This window comes from Rattus rattus, chromosome 3, assembly GCF_011064425.1.
Source record: "Rattus rattus isolate New Zealand chromosome 3, Rrattus_CSIRO_v1, whole genome shotgun sequence".
Classification (NCBI taxonomy): Eukaryota; Metazoa; Chordata; class Mammalia; order Rodentia; family Muridae; genus Rattus; species Rattus rattus.
This window is the reverse complement of record NC_046156.1, coordinates 21,041,021-21,056,173: the sequence shown is the minus strand read 5'-3', so window position 1 is coordinate 21,056,173 and position 15,153 is coordinate 21,041,021. Positions and strand designations below refer to the sequence as shown.

At 42.6% G+C, this 15,153-nt stretch overlaps 1 protein-coding gene across 1 annotated transcript in view; it reads right to left on the bottom strand.

The window, feature by feature from the left end:
* The window catches only part of Mttp (microsomal triglyceride transfer protein), a 41,214-nt gene that overhangs the window by 16,550 nt on the left and 9,511 nt on the right, over window positions 1-15,153 (bottom strand). The window contains 7 exon segments of the mRNA XM_032897264.1: window positions 4,269-4,376; window positions 5,053-5,221; window positions 6,583-6,740; window positions 7,704-7,854; window positions 9,215-9,354; window positions 9,630-9,746; window positions 11,392-11,499. Of these exon segments, the coding sequence (XP_032753155.1) occupies window positions 4,269-4,376; window positions 5,053-5,221; window positions 6,583-6,740; window positions 7,704-7,854; window positions 9,215-9,354; window positions 9,630-9,746; window positions 11,392-11,499 (951 nt within the window).

Here is a 15,153-nt window from a genome sequence, read left to right as displayed (position 1 = left end):
CGGGCAGCATTTAACACACTCTCAGTGCATAAGGGCGATTCCGGATTAAGCTCAGTTGTTACATGTGGAGAAAACGTCCTCAGCACCCTGAACAAAAGACAACTGTGGTCCCAGATCCCCAGAGCCATTTGTTTATGATCTAATACTGCAGCGTTCATGGGGATCAGCTCCTGGACCTCCTGGCGATCCCATGCTTCATGGGTGCTTGGGACCCTCAGATAAAATAAGACAGCATTTGCTTCTTTATATGCACCACCCTGCTTCCTTGAGTCATCTCAGGAGTCGTCGTTGTCCTCAATAATAAGGTGACTCTGCAAATGGCTATGCTGTGCTGAATACATCATCATGAACATCTGCTTCCCCTCGCTATTTTCAACCCATGGCTGGTTAAATCTCAAGAGGAGAATCCACATATGTACAGGGAACCACTATACTGGCATCTTTGTATTTGATAAACGGACAAGGAATTCTTTGAGAACATTTAGAATGATGTTCTGTGCATCTTTATAGTAAAGGATTGATGTCGTGCCTAGTATAAAAGTCAGCGTTCACTAAATAATGATACCTGGGAATTTTATGTATGGGTTTTATCCTTGGCCACAATATTTAAGGCAGAAATTGATCAAATAAATCAGCCTCTTAATAATGATTGAAATTGGAAATGTAGGGATTTGTCATTCTTGGGTGTCTTAGATGTAATACTACATTTAATTTCTATCGTGACTGACAATCATTTTCAATGTTCCTGCTTTTCTTGCTTTATCGTACATTCTCTCTGTAGGCTGCCCCTATGAAAGCATTTGGTGTCAGTGGTGATCCTCCATATTGTCTTTAATGACAAGCATTGAGGAGCAAAGATGACACAGTCATGTTTTTCTGTAGCAGAAGATAGTAGGGACTGGAGGAAATAGCAGAAGAAAAGTATGAGTGAACGTGAGTTCATAATAACAAAGGGGAGAAAAGGAGCTGCACAGATTTGGCACTTTAATCTTGTGAAGTAGCAAAGGGCTTTTAGATGGATATTATTAGATTTAACCCACTTGGGTTTGCCGTGTTTTGTTATGTTTATGAAGCAGGTGATGTGATTTTTTTGTAATGGAACAGGTGAGAGATTTGATAGGCTACTCAGGCAAGCAAAGAAACTTTCAACAAATAAGATACAAAGTTGTAGGTGAACAACAGCAAATAAACTCATATCGGCAAAGCTCACCTATGAACACTGCACTCATCACAGAAAAGGGTCCAGTCAAGGAGGAAGTGGTAGCACCACATAAAGGTCTAAGGACAAGAATTATTCTATACACACCACTCAACAGAGACAGAGAAGCTCATTTGATTGTGTTAAAGGGTTGACAGTAAGAACAACAACAACAACAACAACAACATAGCATCCTTGCATATCAAATACACATTAAGAAATCTGAAAGAAGAAAGGCTGTAGCTCAAGAGACACACATAGGACTTCACAGGCCATCTAGACCAAATGAGGAAATGCTGGACTTGAACTCCTCTTGTGGCAAACACACCCAAGTCATTCGCTGACTGTCACATCCTATTCCCACAAAGTAGATTTTTCTTTCTCAGACATCATATATTTGGTGAAATTATACCTTTCAGTGTTTTGTTGTTGATTGGGGGACTTTTTGAGACAGGGTCTCACTAGGTAGCCTTAGCTGGCCTAGAGCTCACTATGTAGTCCTCAGACTCACAGAGATCCATGTTCCTCTGCCTCCCAAGTGCTGTGACTAAAGTGTGCTGTGTTACATCTGACACACTATAAGTTTTAACAAATTTAAGGAGACTGAATCCACATAAAATATTTTTCAGCCACAGTTATGTGAAACTAGAAATCAAATAACAGGGAAAAAATAAAGGAAAAGTAACAAATACGTGCACATTGAACAATTTTCTCATGAATAACTTGGCTAAAAGAACTTAAAATACATTCTTAGTTAAGTAAAAAAGGAAATACTTTATGGTTGCAGTAAAAACCGCCCTAAGAATAAAACTTATAGCAATAATTGATGACTTCCAAAGGCATCCCCAATACATTGCGTATTATATTTCAAATAACCGTTAAGAGCAAACTAAACTCAAAATTAGCATAAGGAAGAAAATAACAAAAGCGAGACAAGAAATAGAAAATAATGCAAAAAAATTTGATGAAAATTGATTTGAAGACAAAATTGTGAGTTTTAAAAAAATTAAAAAGAAATTAACAGACCCTGTGCCAAAATAAGAAACGAAGATAGAAGACTCAAGTAGGTGAAATCAGAAATGAAAGATGAGAGATTATCGCTGAGGAGACACAAAAGGTCCCCAGGACGAGCCATGAGGAGCAAGGGGCGCACAGAAGACAGCACAGCTTAGAGCAGCCGCCCAGCTATTTAAAATGTTGAGTGCAAACAAGATTACAGGATGAAAAACTCAGTGGATTGAACGCCCAAGTAATGAACAAGCTGACTGGGTAGTTAAGTCTCCTGTGAAGGAAAGGCCCTCAGCCAGAAGGCATCGCATTCAAGGAGATGCCTCTACCAAACCTCTCAAACTCTCCCAAACAACCGAAGGGAAGGGAATACCTCTACCATCACTGTACAAAGACACCAGAGCCACAGACACTACCAGAAGACTAGGAACAAATTTCACTGCTGAACATGGATTTGAAACTTCTCAACCAAGCGACATCAGCCGGGAGAAGGAGAAAATGGCTCAGCAGTTAAAAGTACATGACGCTCTCGAAGAGGACACTGTTTCAGTTCCCAAACCCAAGTGGCAGCTGTCAACCATTGGTAGCTCCAGTTCCAGGGTATCAGATACCCTCCCTGCTGTTCACTGGTATCAGGAACAAATACAGTGAAATTACACGCATGCAGGCCAAGCACTCCTACACATAAAATAAACACCAAGGTATGCATTCTGCATGATTGCGATTCAACCCTGTGATGAATTCAGCCATGGTTTTGCAAAGGCAAATCAACAAAGGGGGCTGACCTTATGAGCGGAGTGAAGGTCAAAATAATACGGCCGTGTCAACAGATGAAGAAGGGATGGTGGACTAAATGTCCTATTCTGATAATGCTCAGCAAATCGGGTGTAGAAAGAGTGTCTCCCATGATGAAAGCCGCAGGTGGTGAACTCATAACTAACACACTGCACAGTGGAATGCTGAAGGCCTCTCCATGAGCAGGAACAAGACAAGGACGCTTAGTAGGCACCACTCTTCCCCATTATTATAAAAGTCCTCGCCAGAAATAGAAATAAAAACCCTCAAGTAGGAAAAGATATATGTGGGTTCCCCTGTTTCATTGCCAAGTAGAGTTAGACAGGGGAAAGTCTACGACTCCACTATCTCACTATTGGAACTGATAAATAGAGCTTGGTAAAGTTGCAGAACAACAGTGTCAACCAACAAAATCAGCAGTATTTCTAAACATTAAAAATGTAGTATCCAAAAAGCCTTTTCATAATAGCATCAAAAAATACTTATGAGTATTATAAGCCAGGACACGAGACACTGTCTACTGAACGTAGAAAATAGTGATAGAAACAGGTCTGCCAATAAATAAAAGGATCTCCTATATTTATAGAATTAATATCATTAAATGTGTATATGACCCAAAGACACCTACAGACTCAATGTAAGGCACATAAGCATATCAATGACATTCTTCAGGGACCAAATGGTCAAATCAACTGAGAAAGATCAAATATTAAAGCTAGAGGCATCACACTTTTAAAATACAATACAAAGTTGTAGTCATAAAAAGGGGTATGATGCTCGCATAAATTTACAGAAACAACAGCCTGTGTAATCAGCCTGGGATGAATAAGCCCACAGAGCAATGGTCAAAGAATTTTCTACAAAAAGGCGAAGGACAAGCAATGGGGAAAAGGCGGTGTCTTCAATCATGGCTGTTGAGTAAATGTGCATTCGCATACAGAAGAATAAACGTGGAGCCCTTACTAACTCCTCTATAAGAATTAGGTCCAAAGTAGCTAAATATTTAAACTTGAGAAGATCTGAGACTTCGAACCATGGAGAAGGAAGCATCCTTCAAACATCTGGTGTTGAGAAACAAAGATTCATCACCGTGTGGAGCTACAGTGAGAGACAGAAATAAGCAAGAATACCAATGAGCAGCTCAACTGTAAAGTGTGTGACAGGGAATGACTGCGGAGTTGGGGGTTAGGGAACGGCCATGTTGGCTGTATGGCTACACTGTGTATGCACAGTCTGGGCACAGTGGGCACGAGTCTGTGGCACTTACCTTGAGCTTGCAGCCTTCATTCTGACACAGCTTCCTGACGAGGGCTCCAATGATGATCATAACCGACTCTCTGATGTCGTTGCTTGCAAAGGAACCTTTGAACTTGCTCTGTGGCCAAACAGAGGTCAACTAGGTCACCAGGACACTACAGCTTTCCAAAGGGACACTTCTTAGCTAATAAAGGAACCAACATCTGGGGGATGACTTTGTGTTTCTAGACAATAAACTCAGAATCTTATTTTTGAGACACTTAGAAATGTGTTGTCTAGTTTTGCATGGATTGCTAGACTGACCGATCCCAAGTGATCTTACCCCCTCTCTGTGTACCCTTCAGGATTTGATTATTCAGTTTCATCTAGGATTCCCAAAAGTCTGTAATATTCTTTATATGAACCAGAGGTATCAGTGTGTATGTAGAAATAGCATGAATATTTTTGATGTCAAAGTTATCCTGACGGTTTATCGAAGCATCGTACAAACTGTTAAGTCTCCTGTTTCGTTCGTCCTTTGCCACATGATAAGGTAGGTGGCTGCAATCTTCAGGTTGTCATAAAGTGTAGGTCATGCTGGTCATTAGACCCTCAGAGCCCCCAAGTGAGAAGGTTGACTGTGCTGGTTAATGCACAGAAAAGAGGTCGGCCATGTGAATGCCAGGAGGGCTCTCTCCTTTGGCCTCAACTCTGACTGGACCCACTTTTAATACCAGCTTCCATTTAAGACGTTTTGTTTATCATTTTTACTCTAGCAGCCCATGGTCACCATTTTCCCAGTGTCCCAGACTTACAAGGAGGGCTCGCAGGAGTTCTTCATCAGGATGGGAGGCAAATCCACATGCATAGAGGAACCTTTCCTGGAGAACGATACTGCTGTCACTTTTGAAATCCAAAAAGTCCAGGATGGCTTCCAGTGAGGCTGGAGTCTGAGCAGAGGTGACGGCGTCCACCAGCTGAGGGCTGTGAGACAGACGGATAACAGTGCTTATGGCGCTTAGGAAAGTGCTACGCAGCCCCACTGCTCACAGCTTTCTGTCAATCTGAACTTCCTAAAGAAGTACATCTTTCCCTTTGGACAGAAATCATAAATAATACATTCCCCAAAACCGCTTTATTCTGCTCAAATTTCTCCTTCCCTTCTCTTGTCTTGAAACATACAAACCATTGCACTATACTAGCCCAAGCAAAATACACTCTAAGATTTGTAAGTTAAAATTATGTAAATATCATAAATCAGGCTCTAAATATTTTATGTGGGATAATAATACATATTGTCCAAAGTCTCAAGGTGAATTTTCTCTAATTAGCTTTACTCATATATACATTTCTCAAATGCCTAATTTAACTAGAGCACCGTTCATTATTGATAGAGAATGAAAACTATTTTAAGTTCATATTATAAGGGGGAAGTTTTTGCCCTTTAAAAATAAAAAAGACACAGTTATATAGTTCTGTTTTATTCACAATAAATATGTTATTGTCTCTCATGAAAAATGTGTAGTTAAAACCTGGTCATGAAAACACGTCTTTGGCTAGTTGAGTTGGGTGTGATAAAATTTTGACTAGTTGTTCACACATACGGAACATAGGAATGTAAATACTACAGACTGAGCTCATGCTCACAGGGGCTCACTCCTATAATCCTAGTCCCTAAGAAAGCTGAGACGAGAAGATCAGCCCAGGTTCAAGGCCAGGCTGAGCTACATAATAAGTTTTAGGATGGCATGGGCTACAGAGTAAAACCTTGTCTCAAAATCCATCAAACAAGTTGATTAATAGCTTGAGAACAGAAGCCCACGGAAGGAAGGCAGCCCCTCATCTCAGAGCATGATAAACTCAAGCCTGTACTAACTTGGACTCGTGGGCACAAAACAATAGTCGTGAGAATCAGTGTAAAGCTTGCTGGTGCATCTCTGGCCAAGTGAGCATTAAGTTACAGCTGTTAGAAAATGCAGGCCCGCAGATGCACTGGTTCAGAAGTAGGACGGAAGACTGAAAGCTTCTTCTTCTGGGTCCTTCTTACTTAATAAAAAAAAACTAACCGGGTTGGAGAGATGGCCCAGTGGCTAAGGGCACTGCCACTCTTGCAGAAGAACCTCGTTTGTTTCCCAGCACCCATACAGCAGCTCACAACCACCTGACTCCAGGGGATCCAACTCCCTGCACTGATCTCTAAGGGCAACAGACATGCATGGTGCACATACATACAGGCAGAGAAGTGTTCATTCACGGAAAGCAAATATATCTTCAAAAATAAATTAAAAGACAGTGGCAGCGTGAAACTTTCCTGACAGATGGCCCCAAATCACAATGTGGCTTACAGAACTTCTTTCTTCTCTGCCTTCAGAATCTGGAGGATCTCTTCTCTCCTCGAGGTGCGGAGGTGCTGAATGAAAGCCAGGAAGCTCTGGACGGCCTCGGCGTTGGACAGGTTGTCAGGTTCCAGGTGCTTCCTGATAGATTGCCAGTGCTCCGCCAGCTACAAAACACAGCCGCAAGTGCAACCCCCTTAATTCTGAACTCCCGCCTTAGGAGAGCTGCTGTTCTCCACAGAGATACGATGGTCACCCCGCCATCTCATACACTGTGTGAAACCAGCAGCAAATACATAGGCTGGCTTTTCCCGGGGGGCCATGCTAGAACTGGATTTGCAGGACCTTGGGCCATGAGCTAACTGATGTTCGGATGTGTGGGTCCACCAATGACAGTGTTGTGACAAGCACATCTGGGGCCAGGCTGTGAGCACACTAGGGAAAGTGTGCAGAAGTGTGCAGCCGGGGATTTGGTATTTGGGAAGGGCAAAGCGAGACTTGTCACAGAGTTGTACTTGCTTTCTAGCTTGCTTGAACCCCCCTGCAAATCGAAGTTTCAAACAGTCTGAGCTCCCTACTCTCCTTACGGCATTGCTTCCCTGGACTCCAGTGCCGGGCTATTGCTGGGGTCTGAACTGTCTAGAGTTTGTGTCTATGTGTATAATGAGGAGGGTCGTTTTCTCACATGCTACAGTTACCATACAATGGTTTTGAGAAGAGTAATAATGCTAATCAGTGGCATCCTTCACTTTCGAGACAAGCCAAATAACTTCCCTACTTCGGTACTTTTTTTTTCTTACCTCATTGTATAGAAAGTTAAATTCTATCAGTGTGACTGTTAATCATGTGGGAAAATCACCATGCTGTTTAAAATGATTAATTCCTTCTTTTAAAGGACTAGCGGTTACTTCTGCTGCAGAAAGAGAGAAAGAGAGGAAGGAAGGAAGGAAGGAAGGAAGGAAGGAAGGAAGGAAAGAAGGAAGGAAAAGACAGAGACAGAGACAGAGACAGAGAGACAGAGAGACAGAGAGACAGAGAGACAGAGAGACAGAGAGATGAGGAAGAGAAAGAGAGGAGAGAGGAGCGCACAATTACAGCTCAGCATCAGACCCCAGTCTGTTCGCACTTACAGAAGGACAGCCTTTACAGACACTCTGGAGGACCTGTCCCACAATGGGAATGGCTTTGTACTTGGAATCAATTGCCTTAATTACTCCTGCCACTTGCTTCCCAGGTACCATTCTTGGGCCGGCTTCTGTTGTCTTCAGCTCCAATTTCTGCCTGTGCAACACCAAATGGAAACGGCACATTATAAGAATTTATGTGTGTGAGAGAGGAAAAAAACACTAAAATTGCAATTCTTTCAGAAAACACAAAACCAACTAACTTACTCTATCCGGCTTACACGCAGTTCACGGCATCACCAGAGACACCCTGAACCCCAACAACACCATTCAGTTTTTCTGGTCTGACTATTTTATTCAAAGATTTGCAAGTTTAGGTCTAGACTTTCAAAATATCATGCCAAGAGGATAGAAGAAAGACAAACTGTCAGGACGTAGAAGACCTGGGAGGTCTGTCAGCCCTTTTGAGTTAGCTTTCTGAAAATCGTGTTCAGGCAATCATGTGTCAACTATTAACCAAGACAGCAAAGCTCATTTTCAAAAAAGTTGTCTCAATGGTAATTTTTTTTCTGACATACTCTCCCAGAATTTTGTCTTTCTGTCATCAAAAGACAGGCAATTGTACTGAAACTAGTATTTCCTATGTGTTACTGTAGATTGTATGAAAACTTATGTTGAACAAGTTGAAGTCAATTTTTACAAGGAATTCACAGTCGAAATGAAGAGGCCCTGTGTGCATACACAGACACAGACATACACAGACATACACACACAGACACACACACACACAGACACACACACACACAGAGACACACACAGACACACACACACACAGAGACACACACACAGACACAGACACACACACACACACACACACACACACACACACACACACTCACGGACACACACACAGACACACACACAGATATACATACACTCACACACTCACACATACACACACACATGACACACACACAGACACACACACACACACACACACACACACACACACACACAGACACACACACAAACACACACACAGACACACACACACAGACACACACACACACGACACACACACAGACACACACACACAGACACACACACAGACACACACAGACACACACACACAGACACACACACAGACACACACACACACACACACACACACACACACACACACACAGACACACACACACAGACAGACACACACACACACACACAGACACACACACACACACACACAGACACACACACACACACACACACACACACACACACACACACACAGACACACACACACAGACAGACACACACACACACACACACACACACAGACACACACACAGACACACAGACACACACACACACAGACACACACACACACACACACACAGACACACACACACACAGACACACACACACACACACCTATTTACAAGTCAAACACAATATATAAAAGAAAACGTTGACTCTAACAATGTATGAAGGGAAAAACACTCTTAGCATTGTCTTACTTCGACACTATTTTTCCTGCCACGGTTTGTAGGAAGTTCAAGGCGAAAGCCCTGGTCTCTTCTGCAACCACTGCTGTGACAAAGCTGTCCTCTATTGTATAGGTAGTGACAGATGTGGCTTTTGAAGTGACACCCAGCACCTGTGTAAGTAAGTGGATTAGCAGGAAGTTATTCTTAAATTTTAATTGAAGCGAATAGCATCTGTCTTTCAACTTTCAAAAAAGTGCCTCTTTGATGCCATCTCCCATCCCCGTACACACCCACAATGCCATGAAATATCTATTCATTTGGCGCTCGTGAAGACATAGCCTATACTGAAATTGATAAATGTTTTCTATGTATTGCTTTGTTTTTCTATTATCTTAAATCTCTACACAATGTCATTTTTCGAGTGCCTCGAAGGAAGCTACCATACCTGATTTGCTGTTGTAAATCCAGACCTCTCAATTTTGCATGTATCCAGAGCCTTAATTTTGACCACTTTGTCTTGCTGAGCCTGGTAGGTCACTTTACAATCCCCAGAGATATCTACCTGGAACGGAAAACAAAAGCATAATGTTTGGGGTGCCGTGTGGGTCTTCTCCACTCTCACGAGAAGAGGCTTGAATCGTGGGTTCCCTAACATGCCACTGAGAACTTCACCCCAACCCAGGACTACAAGACAGAAAGACAGAAGTCCTCGAAGGCCTCTTACAGGATGCTTAATCTCACTGTCTTTGGTTAGACCTTAGAACATCTCATCAGCTGTCTCAGAAATCATGAACCATCCCTACTTCTCTCAGAGCCCAGGATCTGAATAAACTGCTTGACCAAAACCGAACTCTCTGGCCATGTGGGTAATTGTCTGTTGAAGAGGAATGTTTTTAAAGGCTGTATCAAGATGGTATGTATGATTTTTAAGAGAGAAAGATGGTCAAAAACTCTTGAAACTTGTGAGGTTAACGAAATTCATTGTCATTCATAATAAGATTTTGAGTTTAGACAAAAACATCCCCAAATAGACTCTGTTCAGCTCCCATTAGCTTTCCCCTTGGGCCCTTGCCAGTACCATGCCGGCTGCTATTTTAGTAAGCTAGCCACATTCCTTTGGCCCAGCCCTGCCATCACAGTTTCTCCTCTGCTTGTGGGCTGGATGAGTTAAGATCAGGAAAACTGGTATCCAGATTGACTCAGTTCGGGGGGATAGCTGAGGACCCTGAATTCTCTCATTTCTATCTCCTCTCTGAATTAGGGGACTTGGTTCTGAATACCAGTGTTCCGTTCCAGATACCTGAGATTATTAAAATACAGCTACTCAGCTCATTGCTTACCTATGATTTTAGGATCCTTGGGATAAATCTAGAGAATGTATTTTTAATATGTTTCCCACAAGGCAGCAGGACACTTAACAACCCCCAAAGTTTTCTGCATATTTTACAATTATCCAAAGTTCCTTTAACATAACTGATTCTAATTCCTTAGCTCTATATTTAAGCAATAAACCATTTCGTATGTCAGTGAAATTTGACTATCCAACTTAGGCCAACTTTCTTAAAGGAGTATTTAATCCTGAAAGCTGTTATAATTTTCTGTGGACTTTCAACAGGCAAAAATGCTTACAAACAATTTTGATATACCTGTCGACAAATACGACGTTGGTTGACTTCTTAATTGATCTACTCATTTATTTTGTAGTACTGGGGCTTGAACTGGGCCTCATGCTTGCTCAATAAGCTCTCTCTACTGATCTATATCTCCAGTTCTTTTGATATCTTATTTTATTATTGCTTGGGGGATATGTGTGTGTGTGTGTTGTGTTTGTGTACGTCTGTGTGTATGTGTGTACACATCCATATACATACATGTAGGCCATAGAGGACATAAAGTATTTTCCTCCAGTGCTTTCTACCTTATTCCCTTGAGATGGTTCTCTCGTTGAACCTGCAGTCCACCAATTGGATCAACAGAGCTGGTCAATGAACTCTCAATTCACCTATTTCTGCCTGCTGCACTGGTTACCCAACACAAGTCGCCAGAGTGGTGGGTTTCATTAAGTAACCAAACTGTCTTAAAGTTACTCTATGACCCAGGTAGACCTTGGCTTAAAACTGGGCCTTAGCCCCACGTAGCTGAGATTACAGGCGAGCGCCCCTCCCTCCTCACCAAGATACTGAGTTCTTAGGATTGTCACTAAGTACCTCATTGGTGGTTCCAGAGGTTAACTGCATCTGGAATAAGCTAGCCAAGCCTCTCTTGAGATTTTCTATGCCCACGGGCTCATTTTCATACGAGTAGAACTCTTTGACCTAAAGGGAAGGAGAGAAATAAAAATGAAGCCATGATACAATGTTTATCAGATTCCATTAAACACTGGCTGGAAAATGCAGGTTCTCACACCCACTGATTATGTGAGAGATTATTCTGTTAGTGCAAAGCCATGATTTCTTTCTTGTGAAAGGAAGTAGTTTCAGGTTTTAAGAAGCTAGATCCTCAGGAAATGGAACTTAGGAGCAGAAAATGAAGGTCACTGTGGAGAGCCCGGGATTTCTATGAATAATCGCGCAAATAAAAAACCAATGAACGTGAATGGAAGGTTCTTCGACGAGAAGGAGAATCACTACAAACCGCAGTCAACATTCCTCAAACGTCATGACGTCAGTAGGCTATGGCATGGGCCCGGGTTTGCTCGTGAACGGCCATGATGTCCGTGAACAAACTGCAGAGTACGGAAATGTTTCCAGAGCGTCGATGCTGCTCTGGGTAGAAGAATGTGCAGAGGTCGGAGGACTAGAGGGGTTGCTCTGCTGTACAGGCTGCCCGTGGCTCCTGCTGGAGGTTCTCATCAGAGGATATGGGGGACGGGGAGGTTGAAAGGAGGAGTGATTGAGCAGGAATAGGAAGTGGCTTGGCTCTCCTTTATCCTTGACACTGGCCCATATCTTTTAGGGTTTTTAATGAGTCGACTCACCTACAAGAAACAGCGCAAAAACCATAGAGGTTTGCAGAGGGCAGCCTAGTACATCCACCTTAGACTGAGTTCAAACACATTCCTCAGCTCAGAAGCAGAGGACGGATATGCCTTCCCTGTAAAAAATGCTATGCTTTACAGAAGCTATAGCAGAGCGTTCCTGCCCCACCAATCCATTTCTCAAAAAACAACAAACAAACAAACAATGGCAACAGAATCAGAATTTCAAACAAAATAGCAAGCTCGGGAATGTAATGAATCTAATTGATACCAACCTGAATAATTCAGCCTCCCTAAAAACTTCTCATGCACTAGGCGACAATATTGTGTCAGAATTAACCACACAAGTGCTTCCAATTTCTATTTTGACTTCCTAGACATACTCCTGCCTGCCTAGTAACAGGTTTGCTGGATACTATGTCTGTGATCAGTTTTAGTCACTACGCTGTGTAATCCTTAAGGGTTGGAATCGTGTTGTCTGTGCTGGTTAAAGGGGACCTGTGCCAGTGACTTCACTGTCTGAAAATCCAGGGATCATATTCTCAAACAAACCCCTGGCTGTCTCTCAGATGCAAGCTGCCTTTCTGATGCTCTATGCTATGGGATCCCCTTCCCATGGCAGTGACAGTATGGTTACTAGTGCATGTGCCTGGGGGAAAGATATCTCTGGATTTCATGGCTACACAAAGCTTATAACTAGAATTCTCAGGCCCAGGAATGTCAGAAGTGCTTAGCCATGATGTGTGTCCGTGGAGGGTGATTTTTTTTTTTTTTTTTTTTGGTCAGAGTCTTAAGTGCTTCAGAAGCCATTTATGGGGAACGTTAATGCAATATCTACATTAGCTCCCATTTCCCCAGTCTATAAAGAGTTCTTAGAGTTCTGGCTGGGCTGCAGGAGACCCTGGCCTTGTATTCAGTCTACAAATAAGGCCACATGCTCATCTATTACTGGTCGCCTCTGCGACGTCCAGCTTGCTGTCTTGACACTTAAGAAGATGATGAGGCAGTGTTGTTTGTTTTCCAAGTAAGCAATCCAAAAAGCATAAACTCTGAGACACGGCCAAAACCATTTTAATTGTTTTCTATTAGTATCTATTCTCTTCCTACAGCTAGAAAATTGAACTAGCCTTTTGTTTTCTCCCTTTGTGGGGCTGCTATTTCAGAAGCTAAACTGCTGTGCATTTTTAGAGCAGACTGATCTGATCCAAAGTGAAGATAATGTTCTTATCCGTACTTGTCAGACATCGGTATTACTCAACGAGGATAATATTAATAAATCGGAACTTTGAAGTTTGACCCATGTGACTGTCACCGCAGTAATCTTAAATTCACTATTTCACAAGAGGGGCCAAGTATGTTTTATGGTGTTCAGGCCATAAAGCAGATAACTCCATTTAGTTCTGAAATGAGTTCTAGATACCCAAGTGCTAAGGCTTCCAATCTGAATCCACAGTCACCAGAGTTTCCAGAAACAGTATGTTAAGTTTTCCACACAGGAACTCAGAGTAAGGCTAGGGAGACTGCCAGGAAGGAAACACCCGGCATCATGTGGTTAAGCCTGGGGCCATTCTTTTCTTTGGAACTGTATTTTCCCTTAGGAAGAAGTTGCCCCTCTTAAATGGGTACAATTACAGAAGGTGAACTTACATCCATTGCCTAAACAACAGAAATAAATTGAATTGATCCTGACAAACAGGGAGTCATACGATATTTATCTAAGGCAAAGCACAGTTAAGAAGTGCTGTCAGAGTAAACAAAGGCACAGGCGAAGAACCTGGAAGCTTCCAAGTTGATGTTGACAACTACCACACACAGCCTCTTTGCAGGGTCTGTGTGTGGGCAGGAGCTGCAAAGCCTGATTTAGATAGCAGGTCCACCCCCAGGAAACAGCACAAAGTAAGAGGCAAACTTAATTTCATCGATACAGACAAGCAAAACCCAGGGTGGAATCCGGAAGCTGTCCAGTTGACTGGATTAGCATTTCCGGTCAAGAGTGTGTCTGTGCTGTGAACACAGGCACCTTCCATCCTTCCGTGTCAATGAACTGAACAGAGACTGCCACCTTCCCAGCCTAGTTTAGTCCATGTAGACAAAGTCAGGTCAGGTGCACGCACTTACGCAGGGGCGATGAGTGAAAAGAAAATATGCGGTGAATAGGTATCTAAGTATTTTGTTAGGTTCCTTCACAACGTAAATAGGGGAGCTTTGAATGGGAGACGAGAAAGGGAGGCTCTGGAAGGAAAAATAAGATTCTCTAGAAATCCCAGGAATTTTGAATAGAATTTAATTTTGCCTTAGGGTAGAAATGTCCTGTAAGAAAATGGTTCATCAGCAGCTTCCCTGCTTTCTCAGTTTCTCTCCTCGTAATCCTGAAATGACAACGACCTTTCTAACAGCGCTGTGACCGGAAATTCCCTTTGGCTCCTTCTTAGTCTACAGGGTAGAGTCTTTTCCAAGCTCTTTATTGTGCAATTGAGAGAGATATAATGATGTACTTTAACCTGTGGCTACAGCAAGTCACTACAGACCACAGACAGCTTCCACTGGGCTGGTACATTGGTGTCACCAAAATAGTGATGTGGCAGCTTCTCCTCCAGCCTTTGCTCACCGAGGGCATTCAGTTCTTGTGTGTGTGTGTGTGTGTGTGTGTGTGTGTGTGTGTGTGTGTGTGTGTGTGGAGACTTTGTACCCAGCTTCTGGCAAAGGCACTGTAAAATGATAGATTGCGGTTGAGATAATAAATGCAATTAATATTTAATGGACTCAAGAAATTTGCTGCCTTGGAGGTCCAGAGAAGAAGAGGACCGAGTTGTGTGTTAATGAAGTTGAGCCATTTGCCAATCAAGTGAGTGAATTCATACAGTGAAAATAGAAAGAACTTTCCACGTCAGACCAGGAGGCCTCGCAACGAGAGGACGAGGTTACATAGACTTTGCTCCAAGTGCCAACTTCATGAAATTTCCTTAACTGCTCAGAACTCTAGGTCCTCATT